At 32.0% G+C, this 26,666-nt stretch overlaps 3 protein-coding genes across 3 annotated transcripts; 2 read left to right on the plus strand and 1 right to left on the minus strand.

Moving 5' to 3' along the window:
* Positions 1 to 4,930: 4,930 nt before the first annotated feature.
* Positions 4,931 to 8,752, plus strand: LOC109813499 (Mitochondrial substrate carrier family protein). Its single transcript, XM_020377689.3, has 4 exons — positions 4,931 to 5,560; positions 6,178 to 6,481; positions 7,147 to 7,614; positions 8,221 to 8,752. The coding sequence occupies exons 1-4, from the start codon at positions 5,151 to 5,153 to the stop codon at positions 8,293 to 8,295; spliced, it is 1,257 nt and encodes a 418-aa protein (XP_020233278.2). The 5' UTR covers positions 4,931 to 5,150; the 3' UTR covers positions 8,296 to 8,752.
* A 4,225-nt stretch (positions 8,753 to 12,977) lies between these two features.
* On the plus strand, positions 12,978 to 19,969 carry SR1 (signal responsive 1). Its single transcript, XM_020377676.3, has 13 exons — positions 12,978 to 13,242; positions 13,554 to 13,673; positions 13,900 to 14,015; positions 14,219 to 14,307; positions 14,689 to 14,731; positions 15,221 to 15,425; positions 15,579 to 15,689; positions 15,991 to 16,316; positions 16,706 to 17,251; positions 17,386 to 18,083; positions 18,588 to 19,161; positions 19,349 to 19,672; positions 19,753 to 19,969. Exons 1-13 carry the CDS (start codon positions 13,203 to 13,205, stop codon positions 19,861 to 19,863), a joined length of 3,303 nt encoding a protein of 1,100 aa, XP_020233265.1. The 5' UTR covers positions 12,978 to 13,202; the 3' UTR covers positions 19,864 to 19,969.
* Positions 19,970 to 20,388: 419 nt separating this feature from the next.
* Positions 20,389 to 25,614, minus strand: LOC109813503 (ubiquitin carboxyl-terminal hydrolase 4). The gene is made up of 6 exons (XM_020377695.3): positions 25,247 to 25,614; positions 24,567 to 24,680; positions 23,038 to 23,136; positions 22,461 to 22,649; positions 21,886 to 22,067; positions 20,389 to 21,117 (listed from the first exon to the last, which is right to left on the minus strand). Exons 1-6 carry the CDS (start codon positions 25,361 to 25,363, stop codon positions 20,712 to 20,714), a joined length of 1,107 nt encoding a protein of 368 aa, XP_020233284.1. The 5' UTR covers positions 25,364 to 25,614; the 3' UTR covers positions 20,389 to 20,711.
* Between the last annotated feature and the right edge of the window lie 1,052 nt (positions 25,615 to 26,666).

Consider the following 26,666-nt stretch of genomic DNA (forward strand, 5'->3'; position numbering starts at 1 on the left):
TCCTTCGTTGGTTACCAAGAAAATCAACAGCCAACTTGTTTTTGACTAAGGGTGACGCCAAATTAGAGGCTAAAGGTTAGGATATTTAAATCATAACCATTTGAACATGGTTATTGTATTTAAACCATGGTTTTTTATAACTAATTTTATTTAATAAAATTGATTCTAATTTTTTAAAAAATAGGTATATGACCGATTATATATTTAAAATCAATTATATATATTATAACTAACAAATTATTGTCGAGTTGTATTAGACTTTTTTTAAGTTTAGACTTTTTTTTAAGTCTTATGTTATGTATGAAAAATATGTGATTAGAAAAAAATTCCATTAAAAATGATCAATCAAATTTTTAATAAAAATTGATCATCAACTAATTTTAAAATTAAAAATCAATTCTACCAAATCAAAACTAGTTTTAAAAAAAAAATGATTATTGTTTGGTTATAATATCCGCTTATAATATTTGATTAATTTTTATAACACCTCGACCTCAAGTTTTCTGCTAGATATCAGGTGGACTTGCATTTTGAGGATAGTTCAGTCACATTTAGAAATTACCAAATTATGTCTTATTATAATAAATATCATGAAAAAATTATTTAATTAAACTTGATTATTGATCTCGACTAAGGTAGCTAAATGACTTAATTAAACTACTAAATCACGTGAGACGCATCCTTGTAGCTGATCTAATGCAAAACGACGCCGCTGTAATGGTGGACTTAAGCAAAGGGTGCTGGTAGAGAATTGAAGGCGTGTTTCTGCATCAACGACTTGTACAACTTTTAATGTACAAAGTTATGTATGTAATTGTAAACACAAATATTTTTATAAAATAATTTAAATTTTAAATATTTATTAAAAATAAATGTAAAGAAATTAAATAATAAAATATTATTATTATGACTTTTTGACTTAAAGTTTTTAAGTCTTTATAAATATTAATATTACAACCTCTTCCATTGCACTCCACAACAATTTCATTGGGATCCAAGTAACAACTCACTTCAAGAACACCTCGGATCATATATCATACTTCTTCATTAATAATAACTTGTGATTTATTAATCGGTAAATTCTTTCGATCTGTTTGATTTCCTAATAATTATGATAATTGTTTTACGTAAAATCATTAGATGAGAAAAAAAAAACAAAAATAAAAGTTAAATTTTTGTCTTAAATGCAAAAATACTTACTATCATCCTACCTCTTATTATTATTTCATACTATCACGATCACTTACTATTAATATTGTTAACTAGTTATTACTATTGCTCATTACTTTTTATTTTTTATTATTTTTACAATTTTGTTACCATCACTTTTATTAAGATGATGATAATAACAATAACAATAATAATAATAATTAATATTTTTTAAAGTATTATAATAAATTTAACATTTATTATCCAATATTCACTAAATAATATACAAAATAATAATTTTTTTAGTAACTAAAACATTTATTTTATATTATTCTTCTTGTTATATATACGCATTAATGCATAACAAACATGCCCTTTATCTATTAATTTGCCTCCCTTTATAACACTATAAAAAATTGAAACAATATACAAGAAATGAAATTAAATATGTCCATAAAAGTTGTCAAACTAAACGTATATGCTTAGACAAACTACTTAGGCATTCCCAGCATTTGTTTGATCTAATTAGATTGTTCCGATGATTAAAAAAGAACAAAATTACAAAGTAGTTCACAAAATAAGATGAAAGAATTTAGTTTAATAATTGAATAAACTTGTATTATGTTAAACTTTCTTTTTGTCTATATCTATGTATGTAACGGACATGCATTTGTCTAACGGCACACAAAAGAACAATGTGTGTTTTTATAATACATAATTTGATTAATTTATTATTAATTTGTGTCTTGGTTACACACGGAGGGGCAATAAAATAAAGAAAGCTACATGACAGGCATACGAAGGAAAGAGACAGCAACTGTGAAGGAGGTGGCTGTTACAGAAGTTGTAAGGCTAATTAAGTGCAGGTTAAGATAAGCCAAGTAATTAGTAATTAGTAATTACAACTTCATTGCCTTCTTGCAAGCAATTAATTAATGGGCTAACTCTAACCCAACTAGCTTCACGAGGCACAGGCTCACAGGATACATCTCAACACGTCAAACGCCTTCGATAAGTTTTTTTTTAATTTATTTATACAATGACGTCATCAGATTTTTAATATAAATTTATGTAAGTACTACTACCGGAATCTAGATTAAAAATATGGCACTGCTTCTCTGGAACAAAAATTAAAATAATTATATTTATTTGATCCACCGTCTTAAGAAAAATCGTTTTAGGATAATTACGTGAACAAAAAAACAATCGTTTTCTCAGATACAAATATTACTTGTCTAACTTCTATTTTATTTTGGTAAAGTATGTTTGTCAAGTATTTGATGAAATTATAGTTTTATTTTTACTAATTTATAACTTAATTTGATGACAAATATATTTATTTGATGTGATAGTTTATTTTAAAAGTTTTTAACATATTTGACAAATGATATATATATATATATATATATATATATATATATATAATAAACATGTCTCCATGATCTTTTATTTTTCAAAAAAGAAATCTAAATATTCATTTGATTTATTTTTCTTTTAAACAAATTTCACTTGAAAATTAATATTTTTATATATTTCTCTTCTTTCATCTCTTCTTCTATTATTTTATATCTCATTAACCACTCTTCGTTTTATTTAAATTTATCAAAAAGAGAATTATATTTTTTTAAACATAAATGTAATATTTATATCTATTAAATAAAGGAAGTCAAATCAATTATACTATTAATTGTAATAAATTGAATATTTAATAATAATAAGATAGGACCATTTAAAATGCCATGAATAAGACCTTAAATATATATATATATATATATATATATATATATATATATATATATATATATATATATATATATATATATATATATATATATACTAAACTTTCCAAAAATCATCAATTATTTTGAAAGCAAAAGTGATAATAAAAATTGGTGCTAAATAACCTGAACACGGATACAACAAATTTAACAAACTAGTTATGATATTTACTATTCGATCTAGTGATAGAGAATTTGAATAATATGTATGAAATTTTCAGTTGAAATTTCAATATGAGATTATCAACAGAGAAAAAATTGTGTAAAAAAAATGTAAATCTAATGATAGAAAATTAATATAATATGTATAAAGTCTTAAATTCAAATTATAAAAAAAAATATTAAAAAATTATTTTCATGGCAAATATGTATGTGAGTAGAAGAATAACTTAATACCTTATTTCATATCATGTCAGGATATGGTAAGTCAAAGGTGCAAACAATGTTCTAATGCATGTAAAAATGAATTAATTAAATTAATTAAAAATAAAAATAAAAACAATGGAACTTTTTGAAGAAGAAGAATAAGAAGCATAAAAATGTTATGAGCAGAAACGGGCGTGAGACAAAAAAAATTGTCATGACTTAGAAAAAGACCACAGATTATTGATTTTTGTGGTTGAAAAAAGGTTTACCTTAATTTCAAGGTAAATGTCAAATTGCTCCGGCGTGATAATTGCAATCCCAGATTTTTTAGGGAAAACTTGTGAGTTGATGAGTAATTAATTGTCTATACTCATTTCTCCTAGATTCAGGAGTATGCTACTTATGTTTCAATAATTTAGCATTTGTTTAGTCTTTGTCTAAACATGGATGAATTCATACGCTCATTACCAACTTAATATGATAACACATAAAATACTACTCGAAAGGGTACAACACATCTAAAAAAACTATTCAGTTTAATATACTTTAAAATAAAAATATTATTATTATTTTCTTAAATTTAATTTATATACAAAATGCGCTACAACCAGAGATATTTTTTTTGACAGAGGTTAGACCATTAGATGCGCACGAGGAAGTTCGGAGCTTTAAAATGTTAAATAAGAAGAACCAAGAACACTTGGTGAAAATGATAGAGCACAACACAACACAACCCACAATAACTTACTGTACGCTTGAGAAACCGACAAGGCCACGCACGCACCACCAAAATTGTTATGTTACTCACCTATAAAAAAAAAATGCCTATAACAATAAACGAAAATCGTAATATCTTAGTACTATTACCAAAATTTTTAAAAAGAAGATAGAGATTAATTTCGAATGTAAAGATATAAACAAATATCTAATTTGAATGAGTTTCACTAAAAAAATAATTTTCATAATATAAATAAATTATGAATTAATCATTCATACACGTGTAAAGTTTTTTACACTGACAACTAATCATATCTTTTAAAGTTATTTATTTTATTATTATTTCATTAAATAAGCAACTGACATGACACTATTAAAAGATATGATTGGTTGTTAATATAAAAAAAATTTATACTAGCAGTATATAGATGATTAACTCATAAATTATGATCATTATCATAATTATTAATACATAGATGGTCGCAGTGAGGATTAAACCTATATTCTCATGCTCCTAACTACCTCAATCCCTTCCCACCCAACTACTAGACTAAGTGGTATATCATAATTATTAATACATCTATCATTATATGTATATCATTATATAAAATGAATATTTATTTTGTTAATTATTTTTTATTTATATTTTTTGACAATTCTATTTTTTATTAATAATTTTTCACATAATAATTATTTCCAACTAAACTCTACCCACTTCACTTTTAAAAAAAATCATTTAATTGAAATGGATAACTGTTTACAACTAATATTTTTAAATAAAAATACATAAAAAAAACATAATGCTTTCTTCTTTTTTATTTTTCTTTTCTAAATAGAGTGAAAAGAACCGTATCTCTTAAATATTTATATCTATATTTTGTGTTTCTATTAAAAATAAAAATAAAAATAAAAAATAAAAATTAAAGAAGGAGGATGCGATGGCAGGAACCTTGTTGTGATGGCAGGAAATGCAATGTAGATGCGGCGATGGAAGCAATGCGTCTCATTCCCTTTCCTCCTTCAACTCCCAAATATTCCATTTCCTTCTTCACCTTACAAACCCAAACCAAATAAACGTGAAAAGTGTGACCCTCTCCCAGATCCTTTTCACAATAACCAGCGACGACAGCGAAAGCTAGAATGTCCCACTTAAGCTTAATACCACAACCTGAATCCTCCGATTCCTTCTCCCCCGGTGGCCTCTTCCTCCACGCTCACACGCTTCCTTCCTCCTTCATTTCCTTCCTTCCTCCTCCTCCTTCTTCTTCTTCTTCCAACAACTCCCTATCATGTTTTTCTTGGACTCTCAAAACAACTGCCATCACTGCTGCTGCTGGTAACTTTTTGTCCTTGACTTTCTCCTTAAACGGAACCGCCTCGGATCACAGATATGCTCGAGAGCCGGGTGAAATTCTGGGGCAGCATCACAACAAGGTGGAAGATGATGTTTGCCAAGAGAAAGAGAAAGAGAAAGTTGTTGTTGATGGATCGGGTGCTATGAACATGACCAAACATCTTTGGGCTGGTGCTGTCGCTGCCATGGTTTCAAGGTCTTCATTCCTTTTATTTATACTATCACATGTTTTTTTCTTGCTTTTTAACAATTTTCTGCACCTTTGACACTCTCGTTCCCTCTTATATAATGCTTGCTCACTACACTAATGATTTTTCTACAGAGTTTAATAGGTATGCACTATGCACTATAGGTGTGAAATTTATAGTGTAGTAAACAGAAATCATCATTGTTGTGGCCTATAAGATAATAATTATAAAATTTAACAAACATATCATTTATGAAGATCCTGTAATTGGATTATAGTATAATAGGCTTTTATACTATTGGTACTATGGGTATATGTATTAGTTAAGAAAAAAGTTAGATACAAATAGCTACTTCTAGTGGTGTTATTCCATTAGAATTAGAGTTTACTCCAATTTTGACCGGAGACCAACACAAAAAGTGCAGGCTACTTCTTGTGTTGTCATTTCTTAAACTCTAATTCTGATCGAAAAACATCATAAAAAGCATCTATCAACTATATCTAAGTTTTGTACTATTATTTTTCTTTTATTATTAATTTTATACTGCCAGTTTGCTCAAGGGTATAAGAGGAGCATGCAAACTGGTGTAAGTCTGTTATGTGGCTTATTTTGCTTGCTGTATCAGGACTTTTGTTGCGCCTCTTGAGAGACTTAAGTTGGAGTACATAGTTCGTGGTGAACAGAAGAATCTCTATGAGCTCATTCAGGCAATTGCAGCTTCTCAAGGGTTGAAAGGTTTTTGGAAAGGGAATTTCGTGAATATTCTTCGGACGGCACCATTTAAGGCAATAAATTTTTATGCCTATGATACGTATAAAAGTAAGCTGACAAGGATGTTGGGGAATGAAGAATCTACTAATTTTGAGAGATTTATTGCGGGTGCTGCTGCTGGGATTACAGCTACCTTGCTCTGCTTGCCCATGGACACTGTAAGTAGAAATTCAGGATCTTGTTTTTGCTTGCTATGTGGTTAAGTTTTGGGTTGTGATGCTCTCAGGAGGAATAGGATAGGATAGAATGGGTAAGCTAAACTTTATTGCTACAGTTCAAGTATAGATACATTTTCTTTGGATTGTGAATTTGTGATGCTCTGAGAAATATGATATGATGAGTATGAATTGATTCTGGCTTGTGTAGTTTGATGTTTATAGACAGATTTGATGCGATCACATTGGTTCTACCTATCCAATCAGTTTTAATTTGCAAAATGCCGTAGCTAGCTACATTTTCTTTGCAAAATGCCGTAAGCATGTCTTTGGTCATAATTCTTGCACTCTTATCTTACCTGTGATATATATGTTCCTCCACGATGCTTCTTGATTCTGGCATAATCATTGTTAAATAACAAAACCTGTGATTTGAATCATATAAAGGGGAAAAAAAAAGCCTCTGCTAAGATTTTATTTGAATTCCAGTGTTCATGATCTATTGTTGCTTCATTCATGTGTGCCTTGTCTTTCAAGATTTTAAGCAAAAAGAGCCTCTCTAGAATTTCATGAAGCCTTCTCAAACAATCTATTTCGACATAGTACAGCTTTTTTTTTTTTATCATTGAATTTTGTTGTGCTTGCATTCTAAGAGTGACTTCTTTCAGATCAGGACGGTAATGGTAGCACCTGGTGGTGAAGCCTTGGGAGGTGTTATTGGTGCCTTCCGTCACATGATCAAGACAGAGGGCTTTTTTTCTCTTTACAAGGGTTTAGTACCCTCCATTATCAGCATGGCACCTTCAGGTGCTGTCTACTATGGTATTTATGACATTTTGAAGTCATCATTTCTGCATTCACCTGAAGGAATGAAAAGAATCCAACACATGAAAGAAGAGGCTCAGGAGCTGAATGCATTGGAACAACTGGAATTGGGTCCTATTAGAACTTTGTTATATGGTGCTATTGCTGGTTGTTGTTCTGAAGCTGCTACTTACCCCTTTGAAGTTATAAGGAGACAGCTTCAAATGCAAGTTCGGGCAACAAGGTTAAATGCACTGGCAACTTGTGTCAAGATAGTTGAGCAAGGAGGTGTCCCCGCTCTTTATGCAGGATTAATTCCTAGTTTATTGCAGGTAGCGCTTCTGTTCTAGATTATATATTTTGATCCATAAAAGCTGTGCGTTAAATTTCAGTAAACAGTTCAAATGAGTGTATGATAAAGTGAACTTCTATTTCATAAAATTTAAGCATCTGCCCCAGTCAATGAAATATTGTTTTTAAATCAACGTTTTAAGATAAAAGGCCAGGCACAGACAATGTTTGGTTTCAATGAAGTTTCCAACTCGAACATAAAATTCTTAAGAAGATGTGTATTACTGTCATGTATAGCAGCTGCTTTACAATCAAAGCTGTCAAATAACAACACTGAAATAGTTACTAATAGTCTTTAAGAAAAGAACTGCTTTTCTCCTTGTCTATGGAGGATAACCAATGAAATTCTCAGAGCTATCCAGGGCATCCAAAGAGTTGCATTTCTGGTAAAAATTAGGGGGGATTTATTAATTTTTTACACGTGTTAAGCATGTGTAGATTTGGACTTGTATACAACTTCTCTCTTCTTTTGTTTCACCAAGTTGAGAGTTGATTTTCATCTTAGTCAATTTGTGACAGGTACTTAACCACCGGCAATCCTTTTATTGATGTTTTAATATGGTGTTTTCAATTTTGTGACTTTTCAGGTGTTACCATCAGCTGCTATTAGTTATTTTGTTTACGAGTTCATGAAGATAGTTCTCAAAGTAGAATCAACATAGATGATTACGACAGCAATACTAACGCTGGATATATACTTGATCATGAAAATGGGAATTTCTCCGCATTTTCTTACCTTGTTACCCCTGTTTTTTGGGTGTCGGAATGTTAGATGCGAGAGGGAATCGAGGGTGTATCACTGAAGCAATTTACTGATGTTTTTCTGTTAGATCTTTTACTAATTTTTTTGCTGTTTATTCAATGATGATAATCTGAAGAAAGGAAAATGAGCATTGGGGATGCTTGGTTACTTAGACTTGAATTTTCAAGAAGCAAAGTCCTAGAAACAATTATGATAGATTTTTTATTTTTTGTGTTTTTTCTCTTTTCAATATAATTATGTCGTATAAATTAACGACAAGATCCAAATCTTAGTTAATTATCTTCCGGTTACCTGTTCAATTGGTAGCATTTGGTACATCATCTATATAGTTCACTCCACTACCTTTATCATTTTTATCATTAATGTTACCACCATCTTTATTATTATTATCATCATCGTAATTACTATCACCATTATTATTATAATTATTATCAATGTTGTCATAACCACTATATTATTAATTTATTATTATATTATCAATTAATCATTTTTTATTTAACTTTTATAATTTGTATTTTATATTTTATATTTAAAAACAATAATTATACAATGTTAATTACGTACAAATAAATATAAAATGATTTTTTTCTCTTAACAATTGATATTTTTAGCATTACATACATATACATATATATTGACTAGTTTACCTTTTAATTAACATTATGGGTCACATTATTGCTATACTTTAAATTGCATGTTAAAAATTATCTCACTAATTATATATAAAGTCCAATTTTAAATAATTATACATTAAGTTATTTCCTATTTATTTTTCTTTTTTATTTTAAAATAATCACTTGTGTGTGGTAAAAATAATTGATTTTTTGCACTGGTGTTTTTAAAGAAATTTTTATAAGACCATATTAAAACGATTTTTTTATTTATTAAAAAGTGCAACAACTTATTATAACTTGTATTTAATAAATCATGACTATTAACAGAAAATTTATACAATCACACAAAGTTAACATACAAGCAGTTCTTAGAAGGTACATGTAATAATATAAATATATGCATAATTATAAACTAACCAAAACAATATATGTTTTTTCATTGGAACAATCACAAATCCTATATACATATGTATATACAATAATTCAAAACAATTGAAATGTAGACCTAAGTTGTCAGTCAAACAACTTTACAAAAACTATACAAAAGTAGAATCAAGCTACAATATCATTCAACATGACCTTTAATCGCTAAGCTCAACTGGCCTAATTTTGTGTTGCTCCCATGTAAACATGATCATCACAATCTAATAACAAGAAAAACATGTAAGAGTAAGCTAGCTAATATACAAAGAATCAACAAAGTATAGAAGAATTAACTAATTATACTACAACATAATTACACAACACAACATGTTCTCAACGTACAACATAATCATGACACCATAATTCCCCATATAATTGAATTCATAGCATCTCAACTTAAACAACATTACATCATAACAATATAGATCAACATACCAAGTATAGAAGAAAATACAACTATACTATCAAAATCAGTGTGTAAACCATACAACAAACATTTAATGGTCCACAACATGTGAACACAACAAACACCTCAACATGACATTCAACACCTTACAAGAGTAAGAAATTCAACAACATATGACACTTCATGTTTCACCACATCAATGCCATTCAACAATCAATCCGCAAAGCATATGAACACACCAAAACAACACATCATATGCTTACACATTAACTAATGTGTTGTTACGCATTTACCTATGGAAATCTTATACAACAAAGTGAATAATCTAAGTGACCTGACCTTGCAAAATCAACATGATAATTTTCATGTTTTTCATGCCTTCTAGATCAACAATTAAGTTTGAATACCAATTTATAATTACATGATTTCTTGGATGTCGTCACTTAATCTATGAAAATCTAGTACCATTGTCATGTATAACATATCTTTGGTATGAGCTTACCACGACATTGACATACATTAATCAAGTCTCGTATGGATCAGAACTCGACTAACTATCCTCACGACACTACACACCTCTCCAATAATCAGTAAAGGGTTGTATCTATTAACTTCATATCTTACTCCAGCATTAACTAAGGATCTAGAGGAGAATCAATCATTCACTCCAAGAGATGACATCTATTCAATAAGAGTTTTTCAACAACTGTCATAAAACATCATATCAACAATCATACAATAAGATATCCAAATTTCAAAAACACATTTTCCTCTAATCTTAAGTCAATCAACATGCCTAAATGTCTATAACGTTCTCATCACCACACCTCAACAAATAATGCCTAAATGTCTATAGTATTTTCAGCACTACACCTCAACAATATTCATTTATATGCATTACCCTATGTTAATGAATATATCTAATAACACCAATTAATTTACAACATAATTGCACCTTGACAATTCAATCATACAATCCTTTACATATATTATCCCAAAATATTATATTTAAACCCAACTACATCAAGCAACACATAACATGTAATAGATTTATTTAACTTACCCTTGTTCACAAATTAATCATATATATAATAAGTTATTATAAGGCAACCCGCCTAGTACTATCCACCTTACACCTGATGCCATTGAGTTAGGGAGTCCTCTGCCTCATCCACACTTGGCACCATACAACCTGTGTCCGACGTGGATTAGGTAGAGACCCTTGGCCCTCACATTTGACATGACAAAGTCCTACACCAGGTCTCATTCTAGGTAAAAACGAGTCTCTCTCCTCATGCTCGATGTCAATCCAAGCAGAGTCAATTCTCTCATCTCGCATCTGACACCATTCAAACCATGTACAACATGACCAAGTTAGAAACTATTCTCTCTCCACACCTAATGTCACCAATCATGCGTTTGACACGAATGAGACAAAGACCTTCTAATTTGAGTCACGCTCGACGCTATAAAGGCACGTTCAGGACAATAATGAGTTTTGCACTTTGCAAATGCCTAAATTTTCTCACAACACTTGAAAATTAGAAAATTCCCACATGCAATGCAACAATTTTTATATATACATCACCCATAACTCATTTCCATATTTTGATAACAATCAAGCAATATACACATCATACAACTCAACACAAACAAGGTTTTAGTTTCCATTACCTTAGATTCAAAGAGAATGAGGAAGAAAGAAGAAAAAGAAATGACTCCAAACCAACTTATGTTCCTCCTCAACTTGAATCTCAATTTTTACTATGCCGGCTACTCGACAAGGGAAGAAAAGGAATCTCTGAATTGGATTGACGATCAAACTTCATTTACCTTTGAGTACCTATCTCTAACTTCTCTATAGAATTATAGAGTTGTAAACTTATGAAGTTCATTCCTCGTAATTTGTTTTATATATCTCAGTTCTCTTTGGATCAATTATCACACACTTAAGTTATATCTTCAACTCAAGTTTAGAGTTACCATAACTCTAACTTCATATGCACAAACATTACAACAATGAAACAACACAAAACATATTACTTAAGTATATTTATCATAATAAACATAATTAAGAGAACATGATTTTACAAAAAAGTATTTTAATTTTTTTAACTTCTAACAAACCAATTTTATTTATTATATTTATTTATAAACTAAATTTTAATTTTAAAATTATTTATTAATAATTAAAAATAACTTCGTATTCGATATAAATTATTCATCATAAAATTAAAATGTAATTTGTATTTTTAAACATATTATTCATACAATTTTTAAATATAGTATTTTTATATATTTTATAATAAATATTAATTATGTATAATAAATATTTAGTTTATGTAATGTATTTATTTAAATAATATTAGTAATTATAAATCTCACTAATTACATAGGGAAGTATGAAGTGTCCTTCATTTCCTATTTTATATTTTTTTATATAATATCCTAAACATACTCTTCTAAAATAAAAAAAAATTCAGTATAATTATAAAATTATATTCATTTTATCTTATATAAATAGGTAAAAGATATTCAATGTCTCTCTTTAAATACTTAGTGAAAGTAATAAATGATTATTAACTTAAAAAAAATAAACTAATATATATATAAAGTTAAATATTATTAATTATTTTTTAAAAGATTAAAATTATCTAAAATAAAATATACACAAAAATAATGAATTCTCTTACAAGTAAAGATTTCACTTTTATTAAATTTTTTCTCCGGGCCCTCTTCATTTTACATCAGATTAATCATCATTCTTTTTCTATCTGTCTCTCCTTTTTTAACCGTGCACCCTTTAAGGGATGTATCAGTGTCATAGTTTTTTTTTTTATGAATACTCTTTTCTATTTATTATGTTGTAGAGATGGGGAAATGACGTCATATTATCCCTGGGTTTACGCCAACAAAAATCTGAGAAGCTACGACGAAAAGGGTTCATACTAATATAAGCCAAATATCAGTCAAACTGGAATCACACAATGCCCTTTGACTTAGACAAACAATCTTTTCTTTATTTCTTTATCTTCGCTTCAATGCAGTGGCATACAATTATACAACGACGTTTGCTCTCGCAGTCTCACTTCCCGCGTTGAAAACTTTTCCTTTTTCGTTCATTGGTACACTCCCTCTTACCACCACCACCGTTTCACTCTCTCTCCGCGTTAAATAAACTCTTATCTCCATGAACTTTCCTAGTTATTACTACAATTTATTACACAAACTATCTCCTTTTCTTTCTTCTCTCTTTGTTTGCCTTAGATTTACAAACACACCTCAAAGCTCAAAACAACTCACCACTAATCAATTCTTTTCTTTTCTCTCAAAACAAATTCATTGAGTTCATTTCTCACTTCCATGGCCGAAACCAGACACTACGTTCTCCCCTCTCAATTGGGTCAGCTTTCCTTCACTTTAATTTCTCTCTGTGTATCATTGGTCATCGTTTGACATTCGAAAAATTCAAACTTTGTGAAGAAACTCGGAAAAAAAATTAACCTTTTTGAAAGCAACCGTGACAGTGAAGCATTGAAATGCAAGCTTTTTGTGTTTTAACATTTCCTTTCACATGCAAGGATGTATAGATTGAAATTCTTCGTTTTATTTTCCCTTTCTTCGCTTCTCCTTCGTTAGCTTAAGTAACTGTATCGTTGTTATTTACTATTGTTGTTGATTTTTTCTTGAATTCCTATGCTTTGATGGACACAGATATTGAGCAAATTATATCAGAAGCACAGCATCGATGGTTACGTCCGGCTGAAATTTGTGAAATTCTCAGCAATCATAAGAAGTTTCAAATTGCTCCAGAACCTGCTCATATGCCATCAAGTAAGATTCTCTTATATTAAGTTCTCAAAAGCTTCATTTGGAGAAAAGGGTTTATAAAATTGTTTTAATTTTCTATTTGAAGGGGGAAAGTGGAGTCTTAGGATTTTAACCTATTGGAAAAATTTATATCTGACGGGGACTGGGACTTGCTTGAAAACGATTATGCCCAATTTCTAATTGCAAAATGCTCATCATATGGTTTTATCATATTTTTCCTTGACATTAGGTGGTTCACTATTCTTATTTGATCGGAAGGTGCTGAGATATTTCAGAAAGGATGGCCATAACTGGAGGAAGAAAAAAGATGGAAAAACAGTGAGAGAAGCTCATGAGAGACTAAAGGTAAATATACTGCATCTAAGGTCAAAATCCTAAGCACTGTTACAACTCACATCTAGCTTGCACTAAGATGAAAAAACAAAGGTGCTGTAGGTTTTGTTTACTATCATTGAAGCTAATTTTGCTTTAGGAAGTAAAATGTTGTGAGAGTCTTTCTTCTCTTTATAAACTTTTTCATTGCATGCGGCATGATATGATGCTCCTAGGCTGGAAGTGTGGATGTGTTGCACTGCTACTATGCCCATGGAGAAGAAAATGAAAATTTTCAAAGGCGCACGTATTGGATGCTTGAAGAGTAAGTGTTTCTGTTTAACATTTTCAAAGTTCAGTGTAAAAAATCTCTTTTTTATTTACTGTTCTATCTTCATTTGCCTGATTATGCTCTTTGTATTCTTCTCACCTCCAACACCCAACTTTCTGCCTTCCCTTGTTTTCCATCTCACACACACAGTAATAACCAGAAAGAAGGAATATCTTCTTTTAATGTGTTTGTTCTTGCTTGAGGATGGTATGCTTTAACCTAGGACCATTAAGATAGATCCTGTTAATGTTGATTACATTGTATTGGTTTAAATTAACTATAATAGGCTTCTAGAAAATGCTGATTTGTTATCTATGGTTCTTATCTGTGGAAGGGGACCCTCTTCTCACCCCTTTTTATTCAACATTGTTGCAGAGATCTCTCTCACATTGTGCTTGTGCATTATCGACAAGTGAAGGTAACATGTTTCAATTTTATTAGTATTTTTTTGCCCAATTGTTATTTAGTAAAAGCTCAAAAGGAATTGCTTACTTTTACATTCCAGTACAATTAAGAGCACAATGAACTAGTAGCATATTATAATTATGTTGCCGAATTATATATGAAGTTGGAAAGTAAAACATGGAAATTCCTTCCAAACTTGAGTATTTTATTACCCCAAATCATGCAACTAGACTTTCCATGCTAATAATATATACTTATCTCTTAGAAATAACCAAGCTGGCACTGTGTCCTTATTCAATACCTGGTCTGCTAAGATTCAACACCAGACAACTTTCTTGAATGTTTGATGCCATAAATTGGAGACATTATTTTGTACGAAGACTATGCACAATTCTCTTTTCCCCATCTCAGGAGTGGTTTTTTTGAACTCTGATTCGCTATCTTCCCATCTATGATTAGTTTCATTGTGGGCCTTCATTCCTTTCTTGTTCAAAATAATCAGGGAACCAAGGCAAATTCTACATGTGCTAAAGAAAATGAAGAATCTCTTCCTTATGCTCAACAAACTGACAAAATTATGCCCAAAACAGAGGTGGACACTTCTTTATCATCTACTCTTCGTCCCCATAGTTACCAGGTTCCTTCACAAACTATAGATACAAGCATGAACAGTTCCCAAGCATCGGAATATGAAGAAGCCGAGTCCGGTATTTTTTTTAGCACATTAATAATTTGAAATGTTCTGTTTTCAATTTTCATATCTAGAGGACATTCTGAGTAGCCTTTTTTATGCCTTTATTCTTCAGTGTCACTTTTTCTTGTGCATGTTTAAAAAAATTAACTTGATGTAATTTTTACAGCATTCAATAACCATGCAAGTTCTGATTTCTATCCTTTCCTCAAATTACAACTTCCTGTTGAGAAGATTAAAGCTCAACCTGCTGATTCTTATTGTCCTAGGCCACTCATAGGTAAATTTCTTTATTTTAAATTGTTTTTTTGAGTTTAACTTTGATGTATTGTCAATGTAAATTTACACTATTGGTCATGCATTGTCCTATCACTCAAAGAATGTGACTTTTGAGGTAATTGTAAGAATCAAACTTTTTCAAATGATGTATCAATGCACGATGGCATGATAGTATAAAAACCTTTACATTGATAATGCATCAAAATCAAATACCTTGTTTTATATCTTCCATACATACTAGCCTTTTTATCAGGAAGGGCTGGCTGTACCTAACATGAATTGTATTATTGAAATTGGGACAGATGATCAAGAGAAGTTGCCTGTCATTCCTGGGGTGAATTATATTTCACTCACTCAAGGCAATAAAATGAAAGACATTCATAATTTTGGATTGACATATGAATCCTCAAAACCCTTTGGCTTATCCTCATGGGAAGGTATCTTAGAAAATAACGCTGAAAGTCAACATGTGCCTTTTCAGCCTTTATTTCCTGAAACGCAACCTGATAACATGGGATTCAATAGCAATTTTTCTCAAGGAGATGAGATAATGGTGCCACATCTGACCACCAGCATTACTGAGCAGCATGAGAATGGAAGTCTCATACAAGCTGAAGGAAATTGGCAGGTATTGTGTAAAGTGTAATGTGTACTAGTTAAATCAGTACTTCAAGTGGTACTCATTTCTTGCTATATTTTTTGTTATATAATAATATTTGGTTCTAAACAAATATCCAGGCTCTGTAGTGTTGTAGGAACTTTGACAATTTATTATATCTTTATGTCAAAAGTCAAAAGACTAGAGTAGAAACTAATGTCACTACAAAGTGCAGTTGGTATGATGCTATAAATATTTTTGATACCTTAATTACTTGTTTGGTGTTTCTGTGTAAAAAATATATAATCAAGCAACGGATTTTGCTTTATGTGTGACTAATTTTTATAAAAGATACTTAATTTTTATTTATTTTCATCAAACTCATTTTATTGTTTAAAGCTTAATCATCTTGTTAACAGGCTTATGGTGTTGATTCTTTACGCATGTCCAGTTGGCCTATAGATAGTGTGTATTCAGGCTCAACATGTGAGGTTAGTTGTAGCAACTGTGACAAGGAAGTTGATTTTCAAAATTCCTTGGAACAGTGTCTTCTACATCCACACCAACAAAATAAGGTTCTCGTGCAAAGTGATCCTCAAGAAAAACTTTTGAATACAAAAGGCAAGCTAACATCAGATTTGGAGGGCAATAGAAACCCTGATGGAATGGAAGACACGTATTTCACTTTTAAGGATGGACCTCCGGCAGAAGAGGGTCTGAAGAAGCTTGACAGTTTCAACCAATGGATGAGTAAAGAACTTGGAGATGTGGAAGAATCAAATAAGCAATCCACTTCTAATGCTTATTGGGATACAGTTGAAAGCGAAAATGAGGTTGGCAGCACAACTATTCCTTCTCAAGGGCACCTGGACAACTTTGTACTGGATCCATCTATTTCCCATGATCAGCTCTTTAGCATTATTGACTATTCCCCAAGCTGGGCATTTGAGGAATCAGAAGTTAAGGTATTTTCTTTGTATATTCTGCACTTGCAATTAGTTTTGATCATATGTACATTGAATCATTGTAGTTGCTTTTTTGCTTATCTATCAGTTATATTCTGATAATTTATTTCATTTATGAAAAAAAAAATGTATAGGTTATCATTTCTGGACGATTCTTAAGAAGTCAACATGAAGCAGAACAATGTAAATGGTCATGCATGTTTGGTGAGGTGGAAGTGCCAGCAGAGATCATTGCAAATGGTGTTCTCTGTTGTCTTACTCCGCCACACAAGGCTGGGAGGGTACCTTTCTATGTAACTTGTTCCAATAGGTTATCATGTAGTGAGGTGCGAGAATTTGATTTCCAAGTCAACTATACTCAAGAAGCCAACACTGAAGGTGAGAATAGAGGCAGCACTTTTGATACTTTTAGTATCCGATTTGGAGAAATGTTGTCCCTGGGGCATGCCTTTCCTCAGAATTCAGATTCAATCAGTGCAAGTGAGAAATTTCCACTGATAAGTAAAATCAGTTCTTTGCTGAGGGGAGATGATGATGATTGGGACAAGCTACTGAAACTTACTCTAGAGAAGGATTTTTCTCCAGAAAATTTACAGGAGCAGCTGCTTGAAAATCTTCTGAAAGATAAGTTACATGCATGGCTCATTCAGAAAATAACTGAAGATGGGAAAGGCCCTAATGTATTAGATGAAGGTGGCCAAGGTGTGCTTCATTTTGCGGCTGCTCTTGGCTATGATTGGGCCCTAGAACCCACAATAGTTGCTGGTGTGAATGTGAACTTTCGTGATGTAAATGGATGGACTGCTCTTCACTGGGCAGCATTTTGTGGCAGGTGAGTGAGCACCTTAGTGCTTGTGGCATAACACATTTCATCAGAACTGAAATGTAGTTTATCATTTAATGTACCACAACATACCTGACATTACATTAACATAATAGGTTGGTTCACTAGTATTAATTGCAACTTTGCAAGAGTAATAGTATGTGAGAAAGTGTAGATTAGTGCCATGTGAAAATATGTGAAATGGGCCTAAAAGCAGTTGAAATGCTCTTGTTGATACTAAATAAACTTCATTATATAGTACACCCAAAAGACACACACGCACACTTCATTTTAGGATTGAAGGATGGAAAGCCATCAATGAAGAAACTATAAGAAAATATCTGCTATGGAAAAACTACAGAATACCATGGTGGGAAGCACCTTCTGTTGCAAGTGAGAGCATCTAGGACAAACTGACTAGAAAGAATCCGCACTGTTAATTCTGAGTTTATTTTTCATTGTCTTGCATACTCTTGTCATGTTTCATTGAGTTCTTAAATCTTACTTTATCAGGGAGCGTACGGTTGCTTTTCTCATCTCTCTCGGTGCAGCACCTGGTGCACTGACTGATCCATGTCCAGAACATCCTTCTGGTAGAACACCGGCTGACTTGGCTTCTGCAAATGGACACAAAGGAATTGCAGGGTATCTTGCAGAATCTTCACTAAGTGCACACCTCACAACTCTTGATTTGAACAGGGATGTGGGAGAAAATTCGGGAGCAAAAGTAGTCCAAAGACTCCAAAACACTGCTCAAGTACATGATCTTGATGGTCCATCATATGAACTGTCATTGAAAGATTCACTGGCTGCAGTGTGTAACGCCACCCAAGCTGCTGCCCGTATTCATCAAGTTTTCAGAATGCAATCATTCCAGAGAAAACAACAAAAGGAATATGGTGATGACAAATTTGGAATATCTGATGAACGTGCTCTATCACTTGTAACAGTGAATGTAAAATCACACAAGTCTGGACCACGCGATGAGCCTGTCCATGCTGCTGCAATACGAATCCAGAACAAATTCCGTAGTTGGAAGGGAAGAAGAGAATTTTTGATGATTCGCCAACGAATAGTAAAAATTCAGGTACATTTGTGTTTAACAAGTGCAATGTGCAAGTGACATTACTTTATTGTTTGTGTTTATACTTTTCTAGGCCTTTTGGCCAAGATCTTGTGTAGCATCTATCATTTGTGTTCAATGTTTGATCTTATTCTCCTTCTTGCACCTTTTAATTGGATCTAATTTATGACGTCTATTTCCATGGTTACAGGCTCACGTGAGAGGTCACCAGGTTAGGAAAAGTTGTGGGAAGATAATATGGTCCGTTGGAATCTTGGAGAAGGTTATTTTACGTTGGCGTCGAAAAGGTAGTGGTTTGCGTGGATTTAAATCAGAGGCCATTTCTGAGGGAACTATGATACAAGATGCGTCTTCCACAGAGGATGACTTTGATTTCTTAAAAGAAGGCAGGAAGCAAACAGAGCATAGGTTGCAGAAAGCCCTAGCCAGGGTGAAGTCAATGGTTCAGTATCCAGAGGCAAGAGACCAATACCATAGACTGTTGAATGTTGTAACTGAGATCCAAGAAAATCAGGTATTTCAAATATACTTGAAAAGAAAAGTTTCTTTTTTCAGAGCAGTAGTAGAGCTTAAACATCTTTGTCTCTTTTGCAGGTAAAGCATGAGAGCAGTTCTATGAGTTCAGAAGAACCGAGAGATTTCAGTAACCTCAATGATCTTGAAGCATTGTTGGACGATGATATTTTCATGCCTACAGCAACTTAGAAGTTGGCTTTCATTGTGAATTGTATGACTTAGAATTTTACAGCAGAGTTAGGTAATGAACTTTCTCATTTAGACCATTATAGTAATCTTAATTCTTATTCTTTTATTAAGGGTCATTGCTAACGTTTCACAGAAAAATGCATAACCATTAAAACCATTCTCATAATGCAACATAAACGCGTCAGGGCGTCAGGTGCCCTGTCAAATGTAGAAATGAGCGGAACACATTTTAATCTTACGTTAATGCAAAAGCTTTAATGAAATTGTGAAGGCAACCTTTCAATGCATGCGCAGTTGTTAAGAGGGGCAAAGGTTGTCTCCCAACTAAGATATTGCCGTATACCCTCCCCCCCCCCCCCCCACCAAAAGCTTAACGAAAAAGCACATAATTCGATTTGGAACTAGGTGACGAAGGTAGTAGTTTTGCTTTATAAACTCGAATCAAGTTTATTGCACTCCTCACCAAAGAAAGCCTGACTATAACCAAAGAGTTCGTCAAACTAAAATAAATTAACCTAACACGAGTTGGGACCAATTTCCATTTCATTGTGTTTCTAATGTTGGTTGAACGTTCGCAACCATGAATACACATCGCTGGTGAAATTTTCACCCGATATATATACTGTTCTTATTGTGAGAAAGAGGAAAAAGGACAGTGCTAACACCATCCACTGTACATACCAACCACCTAAGTATACATTTTCACAACCCGTATCCTCTGGAGGGTGTAACAGCTCCTCCAACAGGTTGAATAAAGGGAAAACGGTAGAAGGGAAAATAAATATGGAAACCAGGTGAAAAAGAAGTCCAAATGATTTAAGTACTGAAGAGTTGTAGAACTCCTCCGTCTAATTCCTGTTACCAGAGCCAAGGCTCTCATAGAACAAAATGTAGCCATGATCTGTATTACTTGAATATTCCTGTGATGATCCAAAGAACGTCTGCACAGCAGACTCGTCAATCATCTCTACATTTTCGTCATCAAAAAATAACCAGTGGTTATGGCTTTTCACAAGGCTGACATAATGCCCATGGTTAGGCCCACTCCCAACATGGACAACTACTGCAAATAGAGAATACTCGATATCTGCCTCTTCAACAGTGTTGCTCAACTTCAGCTCAAGGGGAAAAACCACCCGGTAAGACAGCTTCTTGTAGCGACCTAGCTGCTCCATGTACTTAAACCGCTTAAGATGGATGACCAAGATGTGAGGTGGTTTCTTTATCTTCATCCTCTTCTGAGCTTCTTGCAAACTAACACAATAAGAAAGTTCGCATCTCAGTCATCAGAATGGTGAATGGACATGGAAAACAATAGAACAGAGTACATATATATTTTTATACACTAAACTGACGCAGCCACCAAGGGTGTGTTTGAATACTCATCCACACACATTCCCATGCACTCAAACGGAAAAGCATGAGTGTGGGTGGATTGAGTTGAACGTACGTTTGGCTTTTCCAAATGATAAAACAAACATGCACCAAATCCCACTCACTCAGTTAACACGCAGAATCAAATGTCATGAATATCATGGCTTGCATCTTTTAAATTGTAGAATTAGTCAATAAACGTATATAGCATTATACCTTCTATTAGAGGAGATAAAAAATTCCATAAACCAATAGATGATATTCAAGCTATTTAAAAGAAGTGCTTGATCACAATCAATTTAATTTACTGCAGTTAAAAAGGGTAGATGTAACTCCGAAAACTTTACAAGAAATTATTAAAAATGATCTTGATCCAGAAGATTTTCTGAAAAGTTGGTTTTCAACAAGGTCAATGACATCAATTAATCCATGCAGTCAATTCAATCTAGTGGGATAAGGCTTGATTGCTGTTGTTCTTGTTAGATAAACAGGCAGCAGATTAGTTGAGCTATGTAAGTGACTCAAAATGATTTTACAGGCTCTTTAACTTTACCAGAATACTCAAGAAACCAAGCAACAGCTGATGCATAGTAGTATTTGGATTTCTGGTAATTATTGAAGCAAAATTTGCGCCTAAAAGCCATATACCTGCAGCATTTGTCGCAAAAAAATTTGTCTTCAGCATTCAGCGTCTCAGTGGAGCTGAAATTTTTCAAACAGCTTGTAATTGAACTGTTTTGCTCAATATCAAGACTCAAGTCAAAAAATGTTTCATCTCTAGCTGTCACTGTTTCACATTGCAAGCACCTCGTCTCATTGGTGAGTATTCCCTGATCAGAGCAAGATAAAAAAATAAAATTCCTCAAAATAGGAGTCTAATTTTTCTGATTGCTACAGAGTAAGAGCAACAACACTCCCACCCCACAAGAAAAAAAATGCACAAAAATTGGCAGAAGTGACATTACAATTTTTTACATTGTCAAAGAATAAAGTTCATCGATAATAAATTAATAGTATCTTAGATAATGTGTGCAGATCTCCATTATAATACACATAAAAGCCAATATGAATGTATTGTCCATAAATGTAAGACACCTAAACTAGTAAGCAAAAGAACGATATTTGACTGAATCCAATATAAAAGCTTGCTACTTTTGGTCCCTCCAAATTTTGTTGCAGGCAAGAAGCAAAAATGAAAACATTATTTGATCAAGCAAAGTCACCTGAAAATTTTTGTGTACCCAAGTAACTAAAGGCTCTTTGTGAACACCATTAGCTTGACCATTCTTGGGCCCATTAACAATCTTTTCAGAAGGTGGTGAGGTCTCCTGATCAGTTTTTGCAGCCTGAGCCTCTTTCTCCAGAATGTCAACAAGTTCATTCAGCAAAAAGTTCAAGAATTCATGGGCATCCTACCAAAAAGAGAAGATCCACAATAACAATGTTGTCTCTAATGAAACTTTGATAAAATAAAAGACATAATGCAACCAATGAAAAATTTTAGTTTAACAGATACAACCAATGATAAATCAATGTTGTCTCTAGTTAGGATTCAAATTTATATAAGCTGCAACTCGGGGAGCAAAGACATGTGCATAAGATGCCATGCCCATTAGCATAGCATCCTTTCATAAACATGGACCACGGAGAAACACGTGTAGATAATTACATAGGCAAGCATTGTACATGACTATGACACAAACTAATCTGCTAATTATAATATAATCATTACTGTCAAAAGTTTCTAGAATGATCACCTTTCTGCAAAGGAAGCTCATTCTTGACAGTTTAAACATGTACCTGGTGCATATAGCTACGAAAGAGTTCATTCTGCTTTTTCAACCTCTGTACAAATCGTTTGGGAGCAATAACACCAGTTTTTTTCTTCTGGGAACTTATCTATACACCAATAGAAATAAACATGTCACATTCACAACCAATAAAGAAATAAATAGGCATTTAAATACCATTAAATGAACATTTGATTCAAGAGAATAATTGGAAATTTTATTCAGGGTATACAAAATGGAGATACTTTCAAAAAATACACTACAAATATTTTGAAGCAAGTTGTCAGCCCTCAGGCATAAGAGATAGCAAGTGCCCATCAAGTAGACATTTGAGACAACTACTTGGACAAAACTGCTATACTATTATTATTTATTACTATAGATATACTGATATATATTACAATATGTAAAAACTTAAAAAAGCACACTGAAATAGCACAGAGCCATTTCTGAGGCATGCAAGCTCAAGCATACTACGAAGCAGAGTTAGGCAAGCATACAATTACCTGCACAAGTTTCATGATAAAGGCAAAGAGAAAAGGGAAATCACATAAAAAATAAATAAATAAAATAAAAAATGGGCTAAAGCCTACATAAAACACTGCAGAGTGCAGATTACATGAAGCAATTTCTCATAGAAAAGTAATAGCTTTTATACTCAAGCATACTTCAACATGGAATTTAATAAGCATGGGATCCCCTATTGCAATTTCTTGTCTCCCAGGCAGAGAGCAACTAGAAAAAATACAACAGCTAACAATGAAAATGTCATATATATATATATATATATATATATATATATATATATATATCAGGCATTATAAATAGCTAGTCATGTTTTGATAAACTTCACCTGATCGACAGAATAAAGTCCATAGTATGTTTTCATAAGAACTGAAGCATTAAATAAATCAACATGCAGATTTGTCGGTTACAAGTGCATTTTTCAAAAATATAAAAAAAAAGCCCTTCCATATTATGATTAGAAAAAGAAAATCTACGTTACGAGGAACAGTAAGCATTTAACTGTGATCATGAGAACATGGATTTCTCAAATTCTTTGGATATGTCCAAAGATGGTCCAGTTTGGCCAAGTTAATTGAATTGTCTTAGACTCTTAATCATACAACTCTTTTACATTCTGTTTTCATTTAATAGGATATATTATTGTGTGTTTTTGTTTGTCTCTTAAACAATATCCTTCTTCAACCCACAAAACAATAACAAGAAAAAAGGAAATGCAAAATTAGAAATTTGGTAGCCAATGTTATTAAAAAAAAAAAACATGGTTACAAATCCAAAGCTAAAGATAACAAGAACCACAGTGAGGAATTCAAATGATAAAATGATTAAAAATCAAACAAAGCTAGGAAATCAACAGCTTCTCTGATGAGAGCCCAAGGAAAGCAATATAGCCACAACTAGTTCCAACAATACAACTTTCAAATGATGAATTATGTCTGGCCCAATCAGATATGAGCAAGCTTAGAGGCAGCAAGCATGCAATGCCAAGAAAATTCCAAACTACAGACTGATTACCTGTGAAAATAAATCTGCTAAGCAAGTTAAAAGATTTTCTTCCGCATCTAGGCTTTTGTTATTCCCATAATAGTCTAATAATTGTTCACGAAACGGAACACAGAAGTATAGTGCCTGTACAAGGTGGCAAAATGAGAAACTTGTTAGCAAAGTACCGTAAAAGACTTCGCAAAAAATAACAAACTGACCATCTTCAAGTTCTGTCACCACTCACCAGACACTTCCGGTGCACTTACTGATATTTTTGCGATGGTAAACATATTGGTTGCAATAACTACTTCTAAATTGACACATGCACCTATAGAGACGTTGATAACACTACTGAAATCACCAAATAAAAGATTGAACACCAAATCTAATTTTAAATCTTAATAGAACAACGAAATCATTTTAAACGAAAATCCAGTACTTAAAAAATCCACTAACCATGCCAACAAAATGTCCAAGATAATAATATCCATTAAAGTACTAAAGTGTCTCGAACAAACTTTACATAGAATCAATAAACCATCAACACAGGCAAAAATAACTCCAACAGAAAAGAAGAATCCACCACTAGCAGAGACAAAAAAGGATGCAGTGAATACTATAGTATCGATAGTAGGCGAAAAATAGAAAGAAAAACGAAAAAGCGTAAATCGGATTGGAACGGAAAAGGATTAAGTGTGTGGATTGAAGACCTGCAAGACGCTGTTGCAGTAACAAGTGTTGCCGAAATTCTCGAGGCCAAAGTAGCGTTCTCCTTCGGGGAATTGGTCTCCGAGAGCCTTCTCAAGCTTGGAGCCCGCAGCGCCCATGACCGCGTCAACCGATCACAAACTCAGATTCCTATCCGATTCAACTCAGTGACTCGCACCATGAAATGCTCAATGACCGTTTGGATCGTTAGGGTTTTGTCGCAGAACGAAGCTTTTGTGGTGTCTGGTTTTCTATATAGATATAATAGCAAGGAATGAAACAAGGGTTTCTCCAGAGATAGAGAGAGAGAACTGAGGAGGACGAAAATGCAGATGAAAATTTTGAAGAAAAAATTAGGAAATATAAATAAAGTAAGATCGTAATTGTTGTTACCATTATATGTGTCTGGGTTTATCTTGACAATTTTCTTTTTTTTTTATAATCGAAACTAAACTATTCGTGTATAGTAAACTTCACATTTATCCGAAGCAATTCAATTCAACGAAAACTCAATAAATTTGAGTAACACTTTTTTTTCCTGAGGTAAAATTTGTGTTGTCATAGTGTAAAGATTTTATTTTTTTTAGAGGAATGAAATCCAATTCATTAAAATTATTGTGTAAATGTTCCATCTCTTGTGCATGAATAAGGATCGGTTGATATCTGGTGTAACAATTAATAAAATAACACTTTGATATTTTTTTATAAAATATAAATTTAACCAATATAATAGTTAGATTATATAATTTTTTATTCGTAATCTTTTATATCATTGGAACATTTTAGATATGTTATCATATTTATATATATTTTAAATATCATATTATATATTAAAATAAATTAATATAATGATTTATTAAATAATTTTAAAATTATGTAAAATTTGAAATACATGATTATAAGTATAATATTATATAATTCAATTTTTGAATTGGTTAAATTTTTATTATATAAAAAATTATTAAATATGTAATTCATTAACTTTGACAAATGAAGAAACCTTAATCTTTTATAAATATTTATAATTTATTATATATGTAAGAGATCAAAGGTTTTATGATTGAGTATTTTGAATAGAAAAATGAGAAATGCTAGTCGTAAATCTTTTAACATATTTTTTAAACACTTTCTAATCGTTTGAGATTTGTTGAGTAATACAAAATTTGATGAGTTTCAAGCCTATCTAATGATCATCTCTCCTTATTTTATAGTTTTAAATAAATTATAATCCATAAGAGTGAATGTGTTAGGAAAAGTGTGTTAAAGATTGTGCTGTTAACGCTCTTCTAGAAAATTTGTAATTGCAAGGAAAAATTTCACTAATGGTGTATTTGGTAAAAAAATAAAAAATAAAAGTAAGAAATATGGTTGAAATTGAAATTGTCTAGTAAGAGAGAAATATAAGAGATGTGAAGGAAAAAT

The sequence above is a fragment of the Cajanus cajan genome, chromosome 2 (genome assembly GCF_000230855.2).
Source record: "Cajanus cajan strain Asha chromosome 2, NIPB_CcT2T_4, whole genome shotgun sequence".
Classification (NCBI taxonomy): Eukaryota; Viridiplantae; Streptophyta; class Magnoliopsida; order Fabales; family Fabaceae; genus Cajanus; species Cajanus cajan.

Bases quoted from the DNA above. Each gene is read 5' to 3' on its own strand.
- SR1 (XM_020377676.3), top strand. From the start codon at position 13,203: ATGGCCGAAACCAGACACTACGTTCTCCCCTCTCAATTGG. The intron at 14,732-15,220 runs GTAACATGTTTC...CAAAATAATCAG, and splicing joins TGCATTATCGACAAGTGAAG to GGAACCAAGGCAAATTCTAC. The intron at 15,426-15,578 runs GTATTTTTTTTA...TAATTTTTACAG, and splicing joins ATATGAAGAAGCCGAGTCCG to CATTCAATAACCATGCAAGT.
- LOC109813499 (XM_020377689.3), top strand. From the start codon at position 5,151: ATGTCCCACTTAAGCTTAATACCACAACCTGAATCCTCCGATTCCTTC. The intron at 5,561-6,177 runs GTCTTCATTCCT...TTGCTGTATCAG, and splicing joins GTCGCTGCCATGGTTTCAAG to GACTTTTGTTGCGCCTCTTG. The intron at 6,482-7,146 runs GTAAGTAGAAAT...GACTTCTTTCAG, and splicing joins TCTGCTTGCCCATGGACACT to ATCAGGACGGTAATGGTAGC.
- LOC109813503 (XM_020377695.3), bottom strand. From the start codon at position 25,363: ATGGGCGCTGCGGGCTCCAAGCTTGAGAAGGCTCTCGGAGACCAATTC. The intron at 22,650-23,037 runs GTACATGTTTAA...TCTTTTTGGTAG, and splicing joins TTCGTAGCTATATGCACCAG to GATGCCCATGAATTCTTGAA. The intron at 21,118-21,885 runs GTATATGGCTTT...TTATTGTGTTAG, and splicing joins TTTTGCGACAAATGCTGCAG to TTTGCAAGAAGCTCAGAAGA.